The following is a 19,239-nucleotide window of genomic DNA, read 5'->3' as shown; positions in this document are numbered from 1 at the left end:
GGAATAAAATGATAATTCATTTGATTTATCTACTGTACATCTCTGTCCATCTTTCCACTGGTGCAAATCCTCTATTCCAGTGGTTCTCAACCTGTGGGTCCCCAGGTGTTTTGGCCTACAACGCCCAGAAATCCCAGCCAGTTTACCAGCTGTTGGGATTTCTGGCAGTTGAAGGTCAAAACATCAGGAGACCCACAGGTTGAGAACCACTGCTCTATTCCTTTAAGAACATTTTTACCTCTACTGTGAGTTCACTTTTATGGCCTAGCCACAAATTGCTGTCTCTTTTTGTGTTCCTTTAAGTCATTTGCAGTTTGCTTTCCTCTGGAGTTGACAGCAGAGGACTTGCCCACAGTCACCCAGTAGGTTTCCATGGCTGAGCAGGAATTCAGAGCCTGGCCTTCAAAGCCCGAGGTTGCAACTATACTGCAGAGTTGTATCACTTTGAAATCGGTTTAAGTGAAGTAGCTCCACTTTAAGAAATTCTTCCATTTAGAGTTTTAAACTACATAATGGACTGAAAATACCACTAGAACAGTAAAATTCTCTACCAAACAGTTCTGGTGCCCCACCAAATTACAAATCCCAGGATTGTGTAGGATGAAGCCATGGCAATTAAAGTGGTAATAATTTTACAGCACAGATGTAGTCCAACATTCAAACTACTACACCATGTTGGCTTTCACAGAATCAGATTAAGAACTCTCAATTATTTTTGAAAGTACATGTCATCAATATAATAATAATAATAATAATAATAATAATAATAATAACAAGAATTATCGTACACGTAAAAGAAAATTAATCTAATTAAGACATGGCACAAATGGAAAAGGGGATTATAGTGTGGAAGAGGATTAAAAAGTTCAGGGTAACCAAATGATGGTACATCTGATGCCACATCGCTTTGAAAAGCTTTGCTCAGACTCATGGACAAATGAGTAGATATCCGCACCACAAAAACTATGATAATCTCACATTTGGGGAGCAAGCCACCTTGCATATTTCAAATAATGTATTTTGCAGTTTTGACATACCTTGCCCAAGTAATTTGGAGGATGGGGGTGGAGGAGAGCAGCAGCTATAAAAAAGGACTCAGTGATCTTAACAGTCATCAGTAATGGGAGAAATATGGCATCGTGCTGTAAATCAAGAGCAAATCCAAAGCTGCAATTCACATTTAAGTAGAAGACAGATGGCATACAAACTAAAGCTAACCGTCTCCATCCTTGGGTGCCTGAAGCAATACGTAATACAAATATAACCAGATACATTTCTTAGACTCAGACCTAGGAGCATTCCAACCAAATTCCTGGATTATATTTAAGTGTATTATGCACCCTCCTGAAGAACACAAGCCACATTCAAATACCATAGCTGCAATTGCATTAGTAAGACATAGCCGGATGAAACATTTTATTTTTGGCCACTAAACATTTTTGGAAACAAAACAGCCAAAATGCAATTCAAAAGTGCTGCTGTCGGTACCATGACTACAACTTTCACTTGATTCAGGAAGGGAATTATCCATAAACTGATCACAGTGGCATTTTCTGTGATTAAAACTGCATAATGGACTGAAAATACCACTAGAACAGTAAAATTAAAAATGGAAAATGTAGGTGCTTGAATAAATATTGTCAGGAGAGAAGCCTGATATAATATGAAGTATAACAGGTATTATTAACTATAGTATCAATATAGGTGTTTGTATGTACACATGCATAATATGTAACATTTTAAAATTAAAATTGACTTTTTAAATCTATTGCCTCCATTAAAAAGAAACAGACGTAGAAATCAGCTATGAGAGTAGATGTGTGGAAAATGTATAATAGGAGTGTGTGCGTTATGAGATTAATTTGTATCCCCTTAGCTCTAAATTTGAAGGACCTTCATGAGAAAATTGAAATAATTTGATATAGTCTAGTGCCTTAAATCTTAAAGTTTTGGGGGTTCGTGACTACAAAATGTATTTAAAAGAGGGTCCATGGTGAAGTAAAGGCTGAGAACAACTGCACTAAACCATGTCTTTTCAATGTATATAAGGTAAGGTAAAAGGTTGCATTTTACTCTATCTGAACACAGTCCTTCACAACATGTCCAGTGCTTAAGGAGCAAGAGAAATTGGAAGAGCAAGAAAAGTTTAACACAAGACTAAAATTTTAAAATGCATGTGGATGTTAGCTATAGTCCTCGGAAATTTACCAGTATAGATCTCAGACTGAGGTGTTTTCTTTAAATGCTACTCTTATGGCCACCTCCTCAGAAGAGATTTCCTGGGCTCTAGAGAAATAATTATTCCAGTGCAATGGTTAACAAGTCTTAGGCCCCTTCTACTTTGCCCTATATCCCAGGATATGATCCCAGATTATCTGTCGATCCCAGATTATCTGGCAGTTCATATAATCCAGTTCAAAGCAGATAACCTGGGATCAGATCTTGGGATATAAGGACAATGTAGATGGGGCATTAGATAGTCATATACTACTCTTAAATCTCAGGCATAAAGAGTTTGCTAGGCTAACACTAGCAAACTCAATTTTACAAAATATTATTCACAAAACAATCAAAGAATACTTGCAAACTGTAGCATCATTACAACGAGTCAGTACCAGATGCTCACATAAATATAGCAATGGGAGAGATAAAAGCAGTTTTAAATAATCTATATGCAAATGATACACAACTCTATTTGTCTCCTCAATCTGGTCCCAAAGAAACTGCCGAAAGTGGAAATTGTTCAAGGAAGTGTGTAACTTCCTGGAACTGGAGAGAAACTGCCCCAAAAAAGGAAGGTTAGACACTGGTCTGTAATTATTAAGGTCCAAGGAGGGCTTTTTCAGCAGCAGTCTAACTACTGTTTTTTTTTTTAAACAGGGTGGAAAATTCACTTTCCTAAGAGATAATAATAATGATAATAATAATAATAATAATACTTTTATTTTTTCTCCACATCTCCTCACGGCTCGAGGTAGGTTACAGGTTTACTAAAACATAAACAAACACAATCTTTTTAAAACACTCCATAAAAAAAGGTAAAGGTTTTCTCCGACATTAAGTCTAGTCATATATATATTTCTAAGCCAAAGAGCTGGCATTGTCTGTAGACACCTCCAAGGTCATGTGCTGGCATGACTGCATGGAACACTGTTACCTTCCTGCCAGAGCAGTACCTATTGATCTACTCACATTTGCTAGGTTGGCAGAAATACTCCATAAAATACATATTTTAAAACATATTTCCACAAAACAAAACAAAAATAGGCATACAGTGTTAAAATTCATCATTAAAACTTTCTGGGAGATGAATTGATAATTTGTTGGATTTGAAATCTAATTGCATCTCCTCCCTGGATGACCAACTAAGATGGACAGGGATGAAGTAATTAAATTGTCTTCCTTACTTGCCCCAGCAACTTGTCCACATCAAAAGTACTCAATAACTGAAACTAATCCAGTGTAATCTCATTCAGAGTGGCTGGACACCTCATTGTTGACTTCTGCTCCAATGATAGCATCTAAGTTAGCTCTTATGTGAGAGATTTTATCTGCAAAATCGTTATTAAAGGCATCACAGTGAACTACTGATGGTTCTATAAATGGCTTCAGAGGGGAAGGCACCTGCGTTAAGACTCTCACCACTCTGAACAGCTCAGTTGGACATGAATCCGCAAACACAATATATGCAGAGAACGAAGCTTTCTTCGCTATGTGTATTGCCACCTTATAGCAGTGAAGAGTTCCTCTATATCTGTCTTGTCACATAAAAGTCTACTTTTCTACCATTTGCACTCTAGTCATCATCCTTCTAGTTTCATTTCCCTGACATATTTCTAAATATGTCTGACTCTCTTAACCTTAACCGTCACTTCACTCATTCTTTTCTCTTCCTAACCAGCTATATCAACTGTAACCCACATACCAACTGCCATCCCAGCTGTCATTCACCAATTTTATTCAGATGCCTTCAAGCATTCCACCAATCACCACTCATTTTCACCTTTCCAGTCTTTTGCCTATTTTCAATAAAGTGAACAACTCAAGTAATTTAGTTAATATTTAATAAAATAAGCATCATTTTACACCACACATCTATGATATCACATCCATTTTCTAAGAAGGCAATTTGCTCCACTGCTGAACAACAGTTCAAAGCATCAGGGCATTCTTGCTAATGTGTAATTCAATCCACCCACCCACCTTGCTTTTGAAGCCATTCATTCAAGTCCTTCATTCAGGAAAAACAGAAAACAGATATTCTTAATTATCTATGAGACATGCATTCATCTATCTGACAATGGCTATTGTGCCATTAATTGTTTCCTCTCCAGGCTAAACATGCTTAGTATCTACAATCTCTCCTCAAAACACTTCTTTGTCCTCTTCTTCTGCTTACCACATGCAAGTCTGTCAATAATTTTCATAAACTATAGTACCCAAATGCAACACAATACTTTAAGTGAGGTATAACCAAAGTGGGAAGATTATTTCTTGTGATATAACACTAGGCTTCTGATAACTAGCTTTATCAGCGACTACTATGCAGTACAGGCACTCTGTGAGTTACAATCATCCTACTTAAAAACAAGGGTGAGACAACAGAAAGTGAGAGAAATCTACCCCTAGGAAGCGAAATTCACTCATGAAATTCACTTAACATAGGGACAAGGTGTCTCAACTGAAGCTGTATCACCAATTCTTGCTTCCACAACAAGCAATTTTTTTCAAAATCCACAGGGTCAGAAAGTGGGGTGAAATCTTCTGTACAAGCGCACAGATAGCAAAAGAAATACCACAAGCATGTTAACGCTTTCCCTATGATATCCAAAGTTACGATATGTATTTTTGGCTGGACTTACACTTAAAAAATTTACTTGTTCTGACTTACAAACAAATTCAGCTTAAGAACCAAACTATATTAATATAATCCATTAATATTTTTATATTCTTTCCACTTCAACTACCATCAATGTATTTGTGTAACTCATTTTTCCCGCCTTAATGTAGGACATTAAATTTATCTCTATTCAATACCATTTTAGTATTTAGGACCCTATCTCCATCTTGCCAACAGTGAAAGAATTGAATGAAGGCACAGATTTTGGAAACTTTACAAAAATTCCATTCACCCAAGATAAGAACCCTGAACACTCATGATTGTATATGGAATAATTCATTTGGTCAAAAAATTTTCTGGGTACTTGACAACAGAATGCATACACATATACAATACATGATGTAAATGCTTTGAAATGCTGTTAGTTAATCTATACCTTTGTTTCATTAACTGTCTTATTTGCTATTTCAATAAAATTGTAATTAATTTTAAAACATAGTCTTAAAACCTGCTTCCATCCAAAGTATTAATACTTTAATACTAAATTAATACTAAAGAAGTAATCAAAAAGTTTAGTGTAATCTGCAATTAGACAAGTATAATCTCTATTCTTTGGTACAATCATCATCATCATCATCATCATCTTTATTTATACCCCACCACCATCTCCCCAAAGGGGACTCGGGGCAGCTAACATGAGGCCAAGCCCAAAAATAATACAGCAAAGTTTAACACAAAATAACAGAAAAAATTACATCACAACAAAATACATGAAGTAACAAAATAAAATAAACAGTACAAAACAACATAATAAAAATCAAACACAAAGGGTGGGCCAAATGTGCAAGATAAAATGTTAAAATGTTAAAACATTAAAACCCTGGGTGAGATAGAAATAGAAAAAAGTTTATTTATGAGGAAGGAGCCCAAGAAGGAGTAGTCGTGGGGTATGGACTTCATTAAGACAGAACATCCCCTGTACTGCTTTGTTTCCACAACGGACAGTTCTTTCATGCTTTGTTTACTTTTATTTGATTTATAGCTTGAAGTTCTTCCAACATAAGACCTAATGCAGCTCAGTAAAATAAAATAGTATGTGGAACAAAAGTTTAAAAAATCATTAAACAATCATTACAAACAAAATATTAATTTGTAAACAACTCCAACGTATTAAATACATATAACATATGAAACCAGAACACTCAGTATACATTTATCTATTCCAATCACTCAAAAGCGGAAGGCCTATTTTGAATAAAAGGGTTTGCCAGTAAGAGAAGAACAGAGAAGGTGCTTCCACTGGAGGGAGTTCAACAGCTTAGGAGCAACTATTGATTAAGTTTTTGTTGGTGAGTACCTTCAAGTCATATCCAGCTTATGACAACCCTAAGGCAAACCTAGCACAGTGTTTTCTTGACAAGATTTTTCAGAAGCAGCTTTCTATTCCCTTTCTCTTGCCCAAGATCACCCAGTGAGTTTCTATGGATGAGAAGGGATTCAAACTCTAGCCTTCAAGTCATAGCCCAATGGCCAAACTATGACTGGGAACTGGCGCTCCCAGTAAGAAAGGACTTATTGGTTACCACTATTTGGAATCATATAATCAAACAGTTGGAAGAGACCTCATGGGCCATCCAGTCCAACCCCCTGCCAAGAAGCAGGAATATTGCATTCAAATCACCCCTGACAGATGGCCATCCAGCCTCTGTTTAAAAGCTTCCAAAGAAGGAGCCTCCACCACACTCTGGGGCAGAGAGTTCCACTGTTGAACGGCTCTCTCAGTCAGGAAGTTCTTCCTCATATTCAGATGGAATCTCCTTTCTTGTAGTTTGAAGCCATTGTTCCTTGTCCTAATCTCCAGGGAAGCACTGTAGTCGTCTGCCCTCACCTTAGCTCAGTTTCTGATGTGACTGATTATGATATTTTTATCACACCTTTCAGGATACCAATCTTTCTAGGCTCATTTACAAGTAATATTAATATTCATTATAAAAGTCACAAAGATATCAATGTACAAAAAGTCATAAAGATATTTGCCACAAAGCAACATGAAGTCCTCTAGAGGGGAGGGAACAGTCCAGCTAAATAAAACTATACATCCTCTTTGTTTGCCTTACTCTTCCATTTGAGGTCTGGATAAAATGGTTAAGATTACAAGATGTCACATCTACAAATATGAAGAAGATATCTTCTTGATCACAGCACAGACATGAATATAGATATCACAGGTGCTTGCGTGCCATTTATCAGCTAAAGAAAAGAGTACCACAATAATTCAAAGTCTATCTTATGTAAAGCTAAACATTTATGACTGCAAGATGAAGTAAGACAAAACACTCACCAATGCTAATTTCATCGTCTGTTTCAGCATCTCCAATGCATTCAAACTGAAAATCTTGAAGCGACTGAGAAAATTTTTGCACTGCCATTGATAAATCTGTAAAAGAAAAATATCTAAAATTACTGTGGTGCTTATTTTTAGAGAACAGACTTTCATTATAATAGTCACCTGATCTATTTATTTTATTTTCTGGAATAAATACAATTAAAAAGAATGATTACACAAACTATCAAAAGCTTCATCTCCCCTCAAACATAACTTTCAGGTAATTAGGATAGGAATGTTTTATCGTTTTCTAATAAGCACATTTTTCAGATGATTCAACAGAGACATTTATAGGTTTCTATGTTCCTTTCTTTGAACACTTCACCCAGTCCAATTTTTATAGGCTTGATTAATTCATTCATTTGAAAGAAAGAGTTGAACAATTGCTTTATTTCATTAGGTTTGCAATACAAGTTTAAGAATTTTACAAAAATAAATAGTGAGGTTAGATATCTATGTATCGTATCAGAAGCAAGCCAAGGGTACAGTTGTAATGTATTTTAAAACCACAAAGTTTAAAAAACTTCACATTATACTAAATGTCCTTTGACCAGTAACTGGCCACTTGGAGTGCATCTCGTGTTGCTATAAGAAGGTCCTCCATGTAGCAGGGCTCAGACTGCATTGTAATAGCAGTCTGTGGTTTGCTCTTCTCCACACTCGCATGTTGTGGACTTCACTTCGTAGCTCCACTTCTTAAAGTTGGCTCTCCACTCATGATGCCAGAGTGCAGTCTGTTTAGTGCCTTCTAAGTCGCTCAGTCTTCTGTGTGTCCAGGCGGGAGTCTCTCATTTGGTATCAGCCATGGCTTGAGGTTCCGGGTTTTAGCCTGCCACTTTTGGACTCTCGCTTGCTGAGATGTTCCTGAGAATATCTCTGTAGATCTTAAAAAGTACTTCTTGATTTAAGGTGCTGGCATGTTAGCTGATATCTGAACAGGGGATGTGCTGGAGATGTCACTGCCTTGGTCCTTTCATTATTGGCTGCTACTTCCAGGCGCATGTCAGGAGGTGCAATACCAGCTAAACAGTATAATTTCTCTAGTGGTGTAGTGCATAGATATCATGTGATAATGTGGCAGGTTAGATAAGGTTAGATGAGGTCAGAGAATAATGTGGTTATTATACATGTGGCCATTCAAATTAGAGAAGTTACAAAACATGTGCTCCACCTTCAGTCTTTACACACCATGCTTCTTGAGTCACAGAGTGAAAACGCAAAAAAGATTCAGTTGCAAATAAAGTGTTTTCATATACAATTGGCCCTCCTTATTCATGGATTCTGCATCCATGGATCAATTCATTACTTTAAAATTTCAAAAAAAAATCCAATAAGTAAACCATGATTTTGTCATTTCATACAAGGGACATAATTTTGATACCCCAGTATACATAATGGAGCATCACCATTCATGGATTTGGGTACTTATGAGGAGCCTAAGAACCAAAGCTGAGCAGATACCAAGGTCTCATTGTGCTAAAATGTGAGGTCATTGTAAGTCAAGAGGCAATTTGAACACACACACATAAATACACACACACACGATTCAATGATTGATTTAATAACTATCCATCTATTACTGTTCTTGCAGTAGATCAGTAATACTCCTTATTAATCTTTAACACACAACACATTTCAAGAGTTAGTGAAGTGTACATATTGGTTAGGAAAGAAAGAGAAATGATGAGAAGTGTCAAAGGGAATTCAAGAGAAGAAGCAAAGTAAACAAGAAAGCGGCATGTAACCATTTCAGTTGTGTGTGCTCAGGCTTAACTGTGAATGACTAGTGCTTATGCTTGTCAACTAGAGATAAAAAGCAAGGTGATTCTGATTCTAACTTGGCTCACAATTGGTTCAGTCTTATCACAAGACAAACTGAAACTTTCTCATTTTCACAAAGTACAGCTCTGGTAATAACTAGACAGCCTTTCTGAAAAACGTCTATAACAATTGCTTGCCTGGAAAATATTTTTACAAGCATATCTGCCATATTTGCATATGGTAATCTCTCATGGCTCATCATTTAAAAAGAAGGAACCAAGATTTTCACTGATTGACTAGAAGCAATTTTTACTTGACACAATCTGGAAGGTAAACTGACTCACCAATCCACTGCCTGTTATTTGAGCACAAATGTACCACCATTAACTATAACTGTGGTTTTTTAATGACGCAATTGTTTTGGAAAGGTTCTGTTACTCATTTCCTTGGCTCATTTCTTTTTAAATCTAATTGTAAGGTCTGGTCTTCCATCACAAAAGCCCAGCATTTCAGTGAATCATTCCTATTTATAAAACCTTTAATTGGACCAAGCACAACAAAACCCCCACTGTGTTTTCTAATAGAGCTAACTTTTAATTTGGTAATTGTCATAAGTATAAAGTTCATATTACAGTTTTGCTTCAATAAAGTTAAAAACAACCAATATGTGACCTGTAAACAGCTTTTTTTTACAACAGAAATGTATCTTTATCCATTTCTCTTGAAGTGAACAGAATACGATCAGTGTTGTAACTTTTAGGACAAAGTATATTGAGCTGGGATGTTACAATCTCATTTCCAGCCTACTTGTTTGAACTGGAGACTTATGAACATAAAAACAAGAAAAACAGTGCCACAGGAAGTAAAATGAAACACATCATTCAACGTATCAGCCTTTTTAGTTATATGATCTTACATTTCCTTCTGCAACCTAAAATTCACCTCTTGAGGAAAATGTTTCCCAAATGGGAATTTGTCCAACTGCTTCACCTCTATGAATTGTGCTCACTATAGCCCTTTCTTTCCAATATCCAAAGAACACATTGCAAACTGAATTATTATTATTAAAAAAAAAGAAGCTTGGCTAGTAGTCTCCTTGATATACTGAGTCCATGCACAGTTTCTGTATTTTACTTAATATATGTTTTCTATTACAAAAGGTATTGATTAAATGTGAAGACTTGGAGGAGGAGGCTTTCTAATCCTAGGTACATCTACTCAATGGATGTTCCTATTTGGCAGTTTCACATCTGTGCTGCACAGCACAAAAATGCATGTTTTGACAAAGAAACATTAACATTATTATTCTTTCTAAATGCATTCCAGAGTGACCTGGAATTCCCCTGTAATAGTTTTTTTCACCAAGAAATAGTTGAAAACCTTTCCTGAAAGACAGATTGCTCGTTGAATTAAATTTAAAGAAAGTATTCTAACAGGTAGTACTTGAAGGGCCAGTGTCTCTGCCAACACAGATTGCCCCTGGCAGGGAAGAAAAAAGACAGCTTCCTAGTCTAGTTGAGCTTCCATGAATGACAAGGAGCTTTGGAACATTCCTACATCCTCTTGACTATCCCTGAATTCTTCCTTCTGGTTTACCCAATTGTGACTTATTCTTTGGTTCTGACTTTGTCCGTCTCATTTGATCTTGCTGCCATGACAACTGATTCAAGTTGTACTCAGATGTGCTTTAATTCATAATTCATCAAGATTCTTATAAATGCATCTCTGGTTATTATTCCAATTTGGGGACAAAATATTAAAAGATATAGTCAGCATTCTATTGTTTGTGGGAATTAGAGTTGCGGGGGCTCACAAAAATTGAAAAACCAAACCAAAATGCATCTCTCTCTCTCTCTCTCTCTCTGTCTCTCACACACACACAGAGTGCACTCACTCACCTGAATAGGTACACTCACTCACTTGCATAGATGGGACAGGAATAATGGGAGAAGGGAAGTTAGGTGATGGGCAAGTCTGTGGGAAGGATAGATGGCGTACTGCCATTGTAAAAGTAGCTGCTGCTGAAGCACCTTTCCATAACCTTTGCCCTACCTTTGTCACTGACACTAACCCTTGCTCCCACCTTGGTTTTCTTCTATTCCTCCTCATCAGCCTGCTTCCTCTGTGTGCCCTGGATACCATCAACTCATCCCTCCTTCTTTGTGCTCCCCCATTCCATCCTCTTTCCACCTGTTGCCTTTAGTGAGTACACCAGGCCATGAATGTGCTCCACTTTCCCTGCCCTCAATTCCATTCCCCTTCTCACTACCTGTGTCTGAGGAATCACACATGTATAATCTCCATCCCATCCCATTCTCCCAACCATGTGACCAAGAGGCAAGGGAAAGCACATGTGTACCCATACTCACACTCCTTGCATTTTCCTATTCCATTCCTCTTGCTCATCAACTGAGTGAGTGAACTTACATACACATACCTTGTCTTCTCATTCTTCTATCCCATCCCCTTCCCCTCTGCCAGCCTGAGAGAATTAGTAAGCAAATGTGTTATCCCCAATAAAACCCCATGAACATACTTGATTTTATCAGGAAGGCTTATCAGGAAGCATGTTAGGTACTTTCAAACAACTATGTTGTGCCAAATACAGAAGGAGTATTTTTTTTCCCCTCAACACCTCCACGATGACTAACTCTAGATTGCCATTTTCAGTCCTGTTCTTTGTTCTTTGTATACAAATTCTCCATTACGGAAAACTAACCACGAAATTGCTCATTTTGTGGGAAGTCTAGGTCCGCAGTGGGTGGCGCAGTGGGTTAAAGCACTGAGCTGCTAAGCTTGTTGATCGAAAGGTCGCAGGTTCGATTCTGGGGAGCGGCGTGAGCTTCCGCTGTCAGCCCTAGCTTCTGCCAACCTAGCAGTTCGAAAACATGCAAATGTGAGTAGATCAATAGGTACCGCTCCGGCGGGAAGGTAACGGCGTTCCATGCAGTCATGCCGGCCACATGACCTTGGAAGTGTCTACGGACAACGCTGGCTCTTCGGCTTAGAAATAGACTACCTTTTTTACCTCTGTCCAAACTTAGAACTCAACATGAGGGGTGAATGAAATACTGTAATGCTAAAGATTTCCTAAAAGTATTCTAAAATACTAAGACTAAGCTATCCACTTCTTTGATAATACAACAATTTGGAATTGACAATAAATCACTCTTAGATCTCAATAAATATTCCTTTTTGGATGCTTCCAGATTGTTTTGGGTGGGGAGGACAAGTCTTTACAGAATAAAAACAAGTAATGGAGAGCTACATCGACCAATAATCACACAAAAGAGGGGAATTCACGTGTGCTATAGGAATTAACTTTATTCCTTCTGAAAATCCCATTTCTGGTTTATAATCTCTCTGATTCTCCCTTCATGTTGCTGTACATGTCAAGGTTTCTAAAAAGTCCAATGTGCTGTCCTCATTCTGAATACAATCTATCCTCATAAAAGCTCAATTGTTACAAATAGTGGTAGTCATGCTGCTGCATAGAGTATGCCTCTCATTAAAAAGCCGCAGTCCATAGACAGCTTGATATGTCAAGTTAGAAACATATGGCTTCTGGAGGATTTATAAACGGAAATTGTATCACAGCTGTAAAATACCCAAATGCATATCTCCATCAAAATACTGAGGGAAATGTAGACATTATGATATACATATTACTTAGAAATAATTACTTTTATCTGGAGCAGTGGTTTCAAAAACTCCTGCATCCGTGCTATAGATGCAGAATAGTGTAGAATTCATAAAACGCATTGGCTGAGGAAACTGGGCTCCAAATGAACAAAAGTCCTATTCATATGTGAAAAATATTATAGTGTTATACCAGCAGGGATGTATCCAACCATGGGAAGGTGAGCAGTCATAAGCAAGTTGAACATGAGCCAACAGTGTGATGCAGCAACTAAAATGCCAATGGGATTTTGGGATGCATCAAAAGGAGAATATTGTCTAGATCGAGGGAAGCAATGGCACCTCTCTATTCTGCTTTGGTTAGACCTCACCTGAAATATTGTGTTCAATTCTTAAATAAATTCTGGGCACCACGATTTAAGAGATATTGACAAGCTGAAATGTCTCCAGAAGAGGGTGACCAAAATGATCAAAGATCTGGAGACCATGCCCTATGAGAAGCGTGTTAAATAGCTGGGTATATTTAGCCTGCAGAAGAGAAGGTTGAGAGAAGACATGATCACAATAAATATTTGAAAGGCTGTCATAAGGAAGAGGAAGTAGAGTTATTTTCTGCTACCCTCGAGACTAGGACTTGGAGCAATGGGTTCAAATTACAGGAAAGGAGATTCTACTTGAACTTTAAGAATAACATAATGATCGTGACAGCTGTTTACCAGTAAAACACTTTGCCTCAGAATGTGGTGGAAGCTCCTTCTTTGGAAGCGTTTAAACAGAGGCTGGATGGCCATCTGTTGGGAATGCTTTGATTGTGCCTTTCCTGCATAGTAGGAGGTTGGACTAGATAGCCCATGTGGTCTCTTCCAACTCTATTATTCTATGATTCTAAACAGAGAACCTCTGTTCTTTGTGAAGAATCTCTACATAAGTAGTGGCATGGACAGCTTGGAAGGTGTGGATGAGGGAATGCTGGTGGAAGGCTCGGCAGTACAGTTGAAGTCCAGCAGTGCACAGAAGCTCCCTCAGCCAAGCTCTGAAGCAATATCCATAGAAGGAGCTTGCTGACTATATGCAGAAGACTTCATCTGAGCAGGTTGAGGAAGAGTTAAGAGCTTTCATGGACTTACAAAAAGATAGGTCTCAGCTGAGCAGATAATTGAAGTTAGCTGAGAAGAGAGCCAGCAACAGGCAACATCTGTGAAACTAGGATTTAAGGAACTGAAGACTTTTACTTAGTTTCTGGTTGCAACATCAGTTCTAGAAGCTATGACCCTGGACTTAGGATCACTTTCTGAAACTGGACTTACCTTGGACATCAACTTTGGACTTTGATTCAACGTAGTACCCTGGACATTTCTGGTAATTGGCTCATGACTATGAAATAGACATTTGTATTTGCTCTTGTGTATTCCGATTATTGTTTGCATCACTGTGGGACTACTGGCTAGATCTTGGACTGTTAATGCATGCTTTGCTGGTATTTGGGGGTCAAGGCTTTGACAAATAGAGACATCATGGTATCAGAGATTCTCCAGACTATTTCCTTCTCCACACAGAAAGTAAAAGAAGGAACAGCAGGGTGTATAGAACTAACAGATTTCCCTTCAGATGTATTGATTCAGAATTCATTCATCACAAGTGAAGTAGGTTCAAGAACTAAAAGAAGAAATATGGCAAAATCTGAATTGTGGCTGCAAATTATGTTGAAGAGAATAGTAGCAAACAACTGTCCATGGCATCAAAACAATACCTCCTGTTCTGTTTGTCTGTGTACTGACTATACAAACGGCATCAAATGTTTGCCTTGTATGTGTACTTGTGATCCGTCCCAAGTCACCTTCGGGGTGAGAAGGGTGGAATATATATAAAGTATTATTATTATTATTATTAACATTGACAAGCAGGCATTCTGGGAGTCACTATTTATACTTCAAATTAAAAAAAATCTTTAACTGAAGAAACAGTCTGAAATCCAATGGTGAATATTATAAGACAGAAAATATTTAAATATACAGTGCTTTGCAGAATTAATCTCCCCAAATTTATTAGCACTTTTGTGCAATTTTATTCCTGGTTTCTTTTGATAGTACTTTTGTATTCATAAAAAAGTTTGTTCAGAAATGCTCTCCGGCAAGCTGAAGGGTCTTCCATAAACTGGTACAGTAGTCCTCCATATTAGTGAAGGTTAAAGGCACCTGTGAAAGTGGATAAACTATGGATATAAATAGAAAACATGCAAATACTGCTTTCCCTCCAGTAATAACACTTCTTTAGGCATCTGGAGGTTCTCCAGCATGATTTTATGGTCCACTATAGAACCACACTAGAGGACCTACAAATGCGTTGAGAGAACAAATTTTGGCCACGTGTAGAACAGGAGCAAAAGCCATGGTAAATACAGTACAGCAATGCGCAAATCAGTGCCAAGAATGCTAAATCAAGAATAAGTGGCACTGCAACTGCACAAAAGAGAATTCAATTCAAGTGCTTATGTGATGTCTGGAGATAGTGGTCATACCAGAAATTGTTTAGATGTGTCATAGCAAAGAGTTAAATGCCTATGCTACAAACACTTAAGTTTTGTAACTTAAGAAAAAATAATTTGTATCTCTACAGCAGGGGTCCTCAAACTAAGGCCCTCCAAGGTCATTTACCCGGCCCTCGCTCAGGGTCAACTTAAGTCTGAAGTGACTTGAAAGCACATAACAACAACAATCCTATCTCATCAGCCAAAAGCAGGTCCACACTTCCCATTGAAATACTCATAAGTTTATATTTGTTAAAATTGTTCTTCATTTTAATTATTGTATTTTAAAGTGGGTTTTTTTGCACTACAAATAAAATATGTACAGTGTGTATAGGAATTCATATTTTTTTCAAATTGTAATTCAGCCCTCCAACAGTTTGAGGGACTGTTACCTGGCACTCTGTTTAAAAAGTTTGAGGACCTCTGCTCTACAGTGTGGAATATCCTGTTCAAGACAGTCTGCAAACAGGTGTAATGGACGCTAGAAGTCCCTTTCCAAGTAACATAATGATGATCCATAAAGCCATAGGGAGTCTGAGCTCCAAAGAGTTCTGGTTATCTTGTCTCTTATCTCACAAACCAGCAGTCTAAGAAAAACATGCTCTGTATTTGAAAGAAAAGAAAAAAATAATATTGCATCTGAAGCAGCAATCTCACTATCTCCTCTGTGTCTCCCCTTAAGCTCTCTCCAGGAGCCTAGCCAGCCTTAATCATATTTAACTACTAAATCAAGAAGGTTCCAAGAATGACCACGGATGCTCACTGTGCTTTCGCCTAGGTCAGTAGATCAACCTTATTTTTATATTCCACTTTTTAATGGTTCTGTTTCTCTATGTCACTCTTCTTAAGGAGCTTAAGGAACCTCCAAGAAACCAATTAAAAACAAATCAAAAGCATTCTAATAAGAAACTTGTTGTTGGTTAAATCTCAATAATATAAAGACAATAGAAGCAGCAAAGAACGTCTGCCAAAAGCTGCCTATAGAATCATGCTGGAGGACCTACGTAATATGTCTAGACAAATGTTCTCTCTATGTATCGCTAGTTTCTCTTGTTCAATGCTAGAGTCAGCCTCCAGCAGACATTAACCATACAATCACTTGAGGAAATCTAGAGATGCCTGAAAAAGTGTTTTCTAGGCATTGATGGGTCCTTCAGTTTGATTCTATGGTCAATTTCCAGCCAAAGTTGATCACAGAATTGCACTGAAGGACTGAGCAAAGTGGTTTCTCTGGTGTATGTGTTATTTTGATTCATATCAGAGGTTTGCCCACTTTCATAGGGATGCCGTACCCCTAATGCCCACAAATATAGGGCAACTACTGTTCAGGAAAACTTGATGATTGTAACTTTTTCTTAGTGACTATAAACAGCTTCAGAAAGGGATTTATTGGCAAGAAAATGGACAGGGCAAGAGAAACCTTCTCTTCTATTTGCAGCCTCAGCATGGTGGAAACCAGACATTGTTAATTTAGTTGTCCTTTCACAGAGAATAAAGATATTTTAAAATTGCTTTATTTATGAAAGAAGAGTAGGCTGCCAATGGGTATGACGTTACTGCATTTTTAGTCCTGGCACCTCTGCCTCTTCTCAATAATGCAAAGCAACACTGTTTTATATGCAAAACAAATAGGTCATAAAACTTCAATTTTATGCTTTCAAAGAACTGCATACCAGAAAACTCCATCAATAATCAAAAATAGCTGAAGGAACAAGAGCACCCCACTGAGAACGACTGCATGCCAACAGCTGCTGTGCTTGATACAGTCAATTTCATTCTAAATAGAACATGCCACAGCGGGACATCTTTTTTTCCACAGACAACATTGTAAATACGCCAACTGGTAAAATGATTACGCTTAGCGATGCCTAGAAGAATTATACAGCATTAAGCATACTAATAAAACGTATCTTATAAATCAATATTTCTTAGCCAATTTTGCATCGTCAATAAAACGGAAAATGTTGCCAGAAGCCAACGAATTAGATGGTGAATGGAAATGGTGAGGAAATTTTGAGTGCTGGCAAATTGGAAATGATGATCCATAATTGGAAAAGGGATCCACAGTCCTCTCTACAGTTCTGGTATTAAAACTGGTAGAGTTTTCCCTTTCAAAATGTGTGTATTTCTTACTGTTGACTGATATAGTGGAAAACAAGGTGTAGAAAATTTCAAGAGTAGCCCATATTTTTCATGCCAGCTCCCAATGCAAAAGTCCTGATAAGACTGCATTGAGGAACATGCATGAAGAAGCTGAAGGGAGAAAAGCAGATGTATTACTGTATGTTTTCCTAGAAGAACCGGATCTCCTTGTCAGGTATATTCTACCAGTACATTAAGAACTTGAATCCAGTCTCACACAACTGGATTTTCCTCTGTCCCAAGAAGGCAAGCCCATCCACACAGAAAACTAAATGCCAAGGAAAAGGGTGGCACTTGTGCTTGGTCATACCACTTCTCTATTTTGCAGGATTTTTTTGTCTATGTTGTGGAATGTGTATTTGGGTCAGCCCAGATATGAGTGTCTCTAACCTTCAAAGGTCAGAGAAATTCATCCTGTCACCAAAACAAAATCCCCTCAATGTCTTTGTTTATTTTATTTCATGTCAAAAGCATTACATAAATAAGTTTAACACTGATCAAATAAAGGGAGCACAAGCAGCTAAATAGTTTTAGATCAAAACCGGGCAACTGCGACTGCATTATCTGTAGCTTTAAACAGTTCTTTCTCTGTGCATGAGGCTGGGCATTGTGGACAAGCATACAGATGCTGAGTTGTTTGTTCTGCTTCATAGTCGCACTAGGTGGAAGATTCTTCTAGTTGGTGCTATTTTTCCAGGCTGTCTTTTGATCGGCCAATTGCAATTCTGGGTCTGTTCAGGTGTTCCTTTTCTTTCCAACTTCCAATTCCCTCCTCCTTTGCTAGTATCAATCATAGCTTCCTGCTGAAGATTGGCAATTACCATTTCAAGTTGAGAGTCTATGCGGACGACGTAGTTTGCATAACAGAGGACCCAATAAACAACATAAAAGATTGGCTTAAGAAAATAGAAAACTTTGGAGAATTGGCGGGCTTCAAATTAAATAAACAAAAAACAAAATTATTGGTGAAAAATATGGACCAAAAATCAAAATTTAAGTTACAAGAAATTTCCGGCATTCAAATCGAAAATAAAGTAAAATACTTAGGGGTTAACATAACAAAAAACAATATAAATCTTGTAAAAAACAATTACGAATTGCTGTGGGGAAAAATACAAAAAGACTTGAACAGATGGAAATACCAAAATATTTCGCTATTAGGTCGAATTGCCATAATCAATTCTGTTCCTCTTCCAAAACTTACCAGTGTTAAGAAATGACCACCTATTTAAGAAGTGGAACTCCGAGGTGACCAAATTCATCTGGAGAGATCGTAAACCAAGGATAAATCTAAAAATATTATCAGATGACAAAAAAAGGGGAGGCCTGGGGCTCCCAGACTTCAAAATTTACTATGAAGCATGCAATCTGGTTGCCATAAAGGAATGGGCAACCTTGGAGAATAGACCCCTGTTAGCATTGGAGGGACATGATATCCATGCCGGCTGGCACGGATACCTATGGTATAACAAAAGAAAGGTGGAAAAAGCCTTCAGCGACCACTACGTAAGAGCCGCCTTAATAAGAACCTGGGAAAAATATAAACCCAGATTGTATACAAGAACACCCTTATGGATCTCCCCCACAGAGGCGAAACATAAAAGAGAATTAGAGGAAAAAATTGGCTAACTTATCAACAACTATTGAAGGAAGAAGAAGGAGGGAATTTAACATTAAAATCTTTGGATGAAATAAAACAGTTATATGGTAAAATTTCATGGTTAAATTACCACCAAATTTATCAAGAATATAAAGAAGATAAAAAGTGTGGGTTCAGCCAAGATTTAAGGTTATGGGACACAGTAATGAAAAAGAATAGAAAACTAATAAAAATTATTTACCAGCAATTGCTCGCATGGGCTACTGAAGAAGAGCAAATTAAAAATTGCCAAGTCAAATGGGCCAGAGATATAGGACACAGTATCTATACCAAACAATGGGAAG

The 19,239-nt window shown here is 37.6% G+C and overlaps 1 protein-coding gene across 1 annotated transcript in view; it reads right to left on the bottom strand.

Annotated features, from left to right (window-relative positions):
• The window catches only part of ARHGAP42 (Rho GTPase activating protein 42), a 201,625-nt gene that overhangs the window by 147,451 nt on the left and 34,935 nt on the right, over nucleotides 1-19,239 (bottom strand). Inside the window, exon 2 of the mRNA XM_060771073.2 lies at nucleotides 7,182-7,277. Coding sequence (XP_060627056.2) covers nucleotides 7,182-7,277 — 96 coding nt within the window. The remainder of the gene's footprint in view (nucleotides 1-7,181; nucleotides 7,278-19,239) is intronic.

The sequence above is a fragment of the Anolis sagrei genome, chromosome 3 (assembly GCF_037176765.1).
Source record: "Anolis sagrei isolate rAnoSag1 chromosome 3, rAnoSag1.mat, whole genome shotgun sequence".
In the NCBI taxonomy this organism is placed as follows: domain Eukaryota; kingdom Metazoa; phylum Chordata; class Lepidosauria; order Squamata; family Dactyloidae; genus Anolis; species Anolis sagrei.
This window is presented reverse-complemented; position numbering and strand designations above follow the sequence as displayed.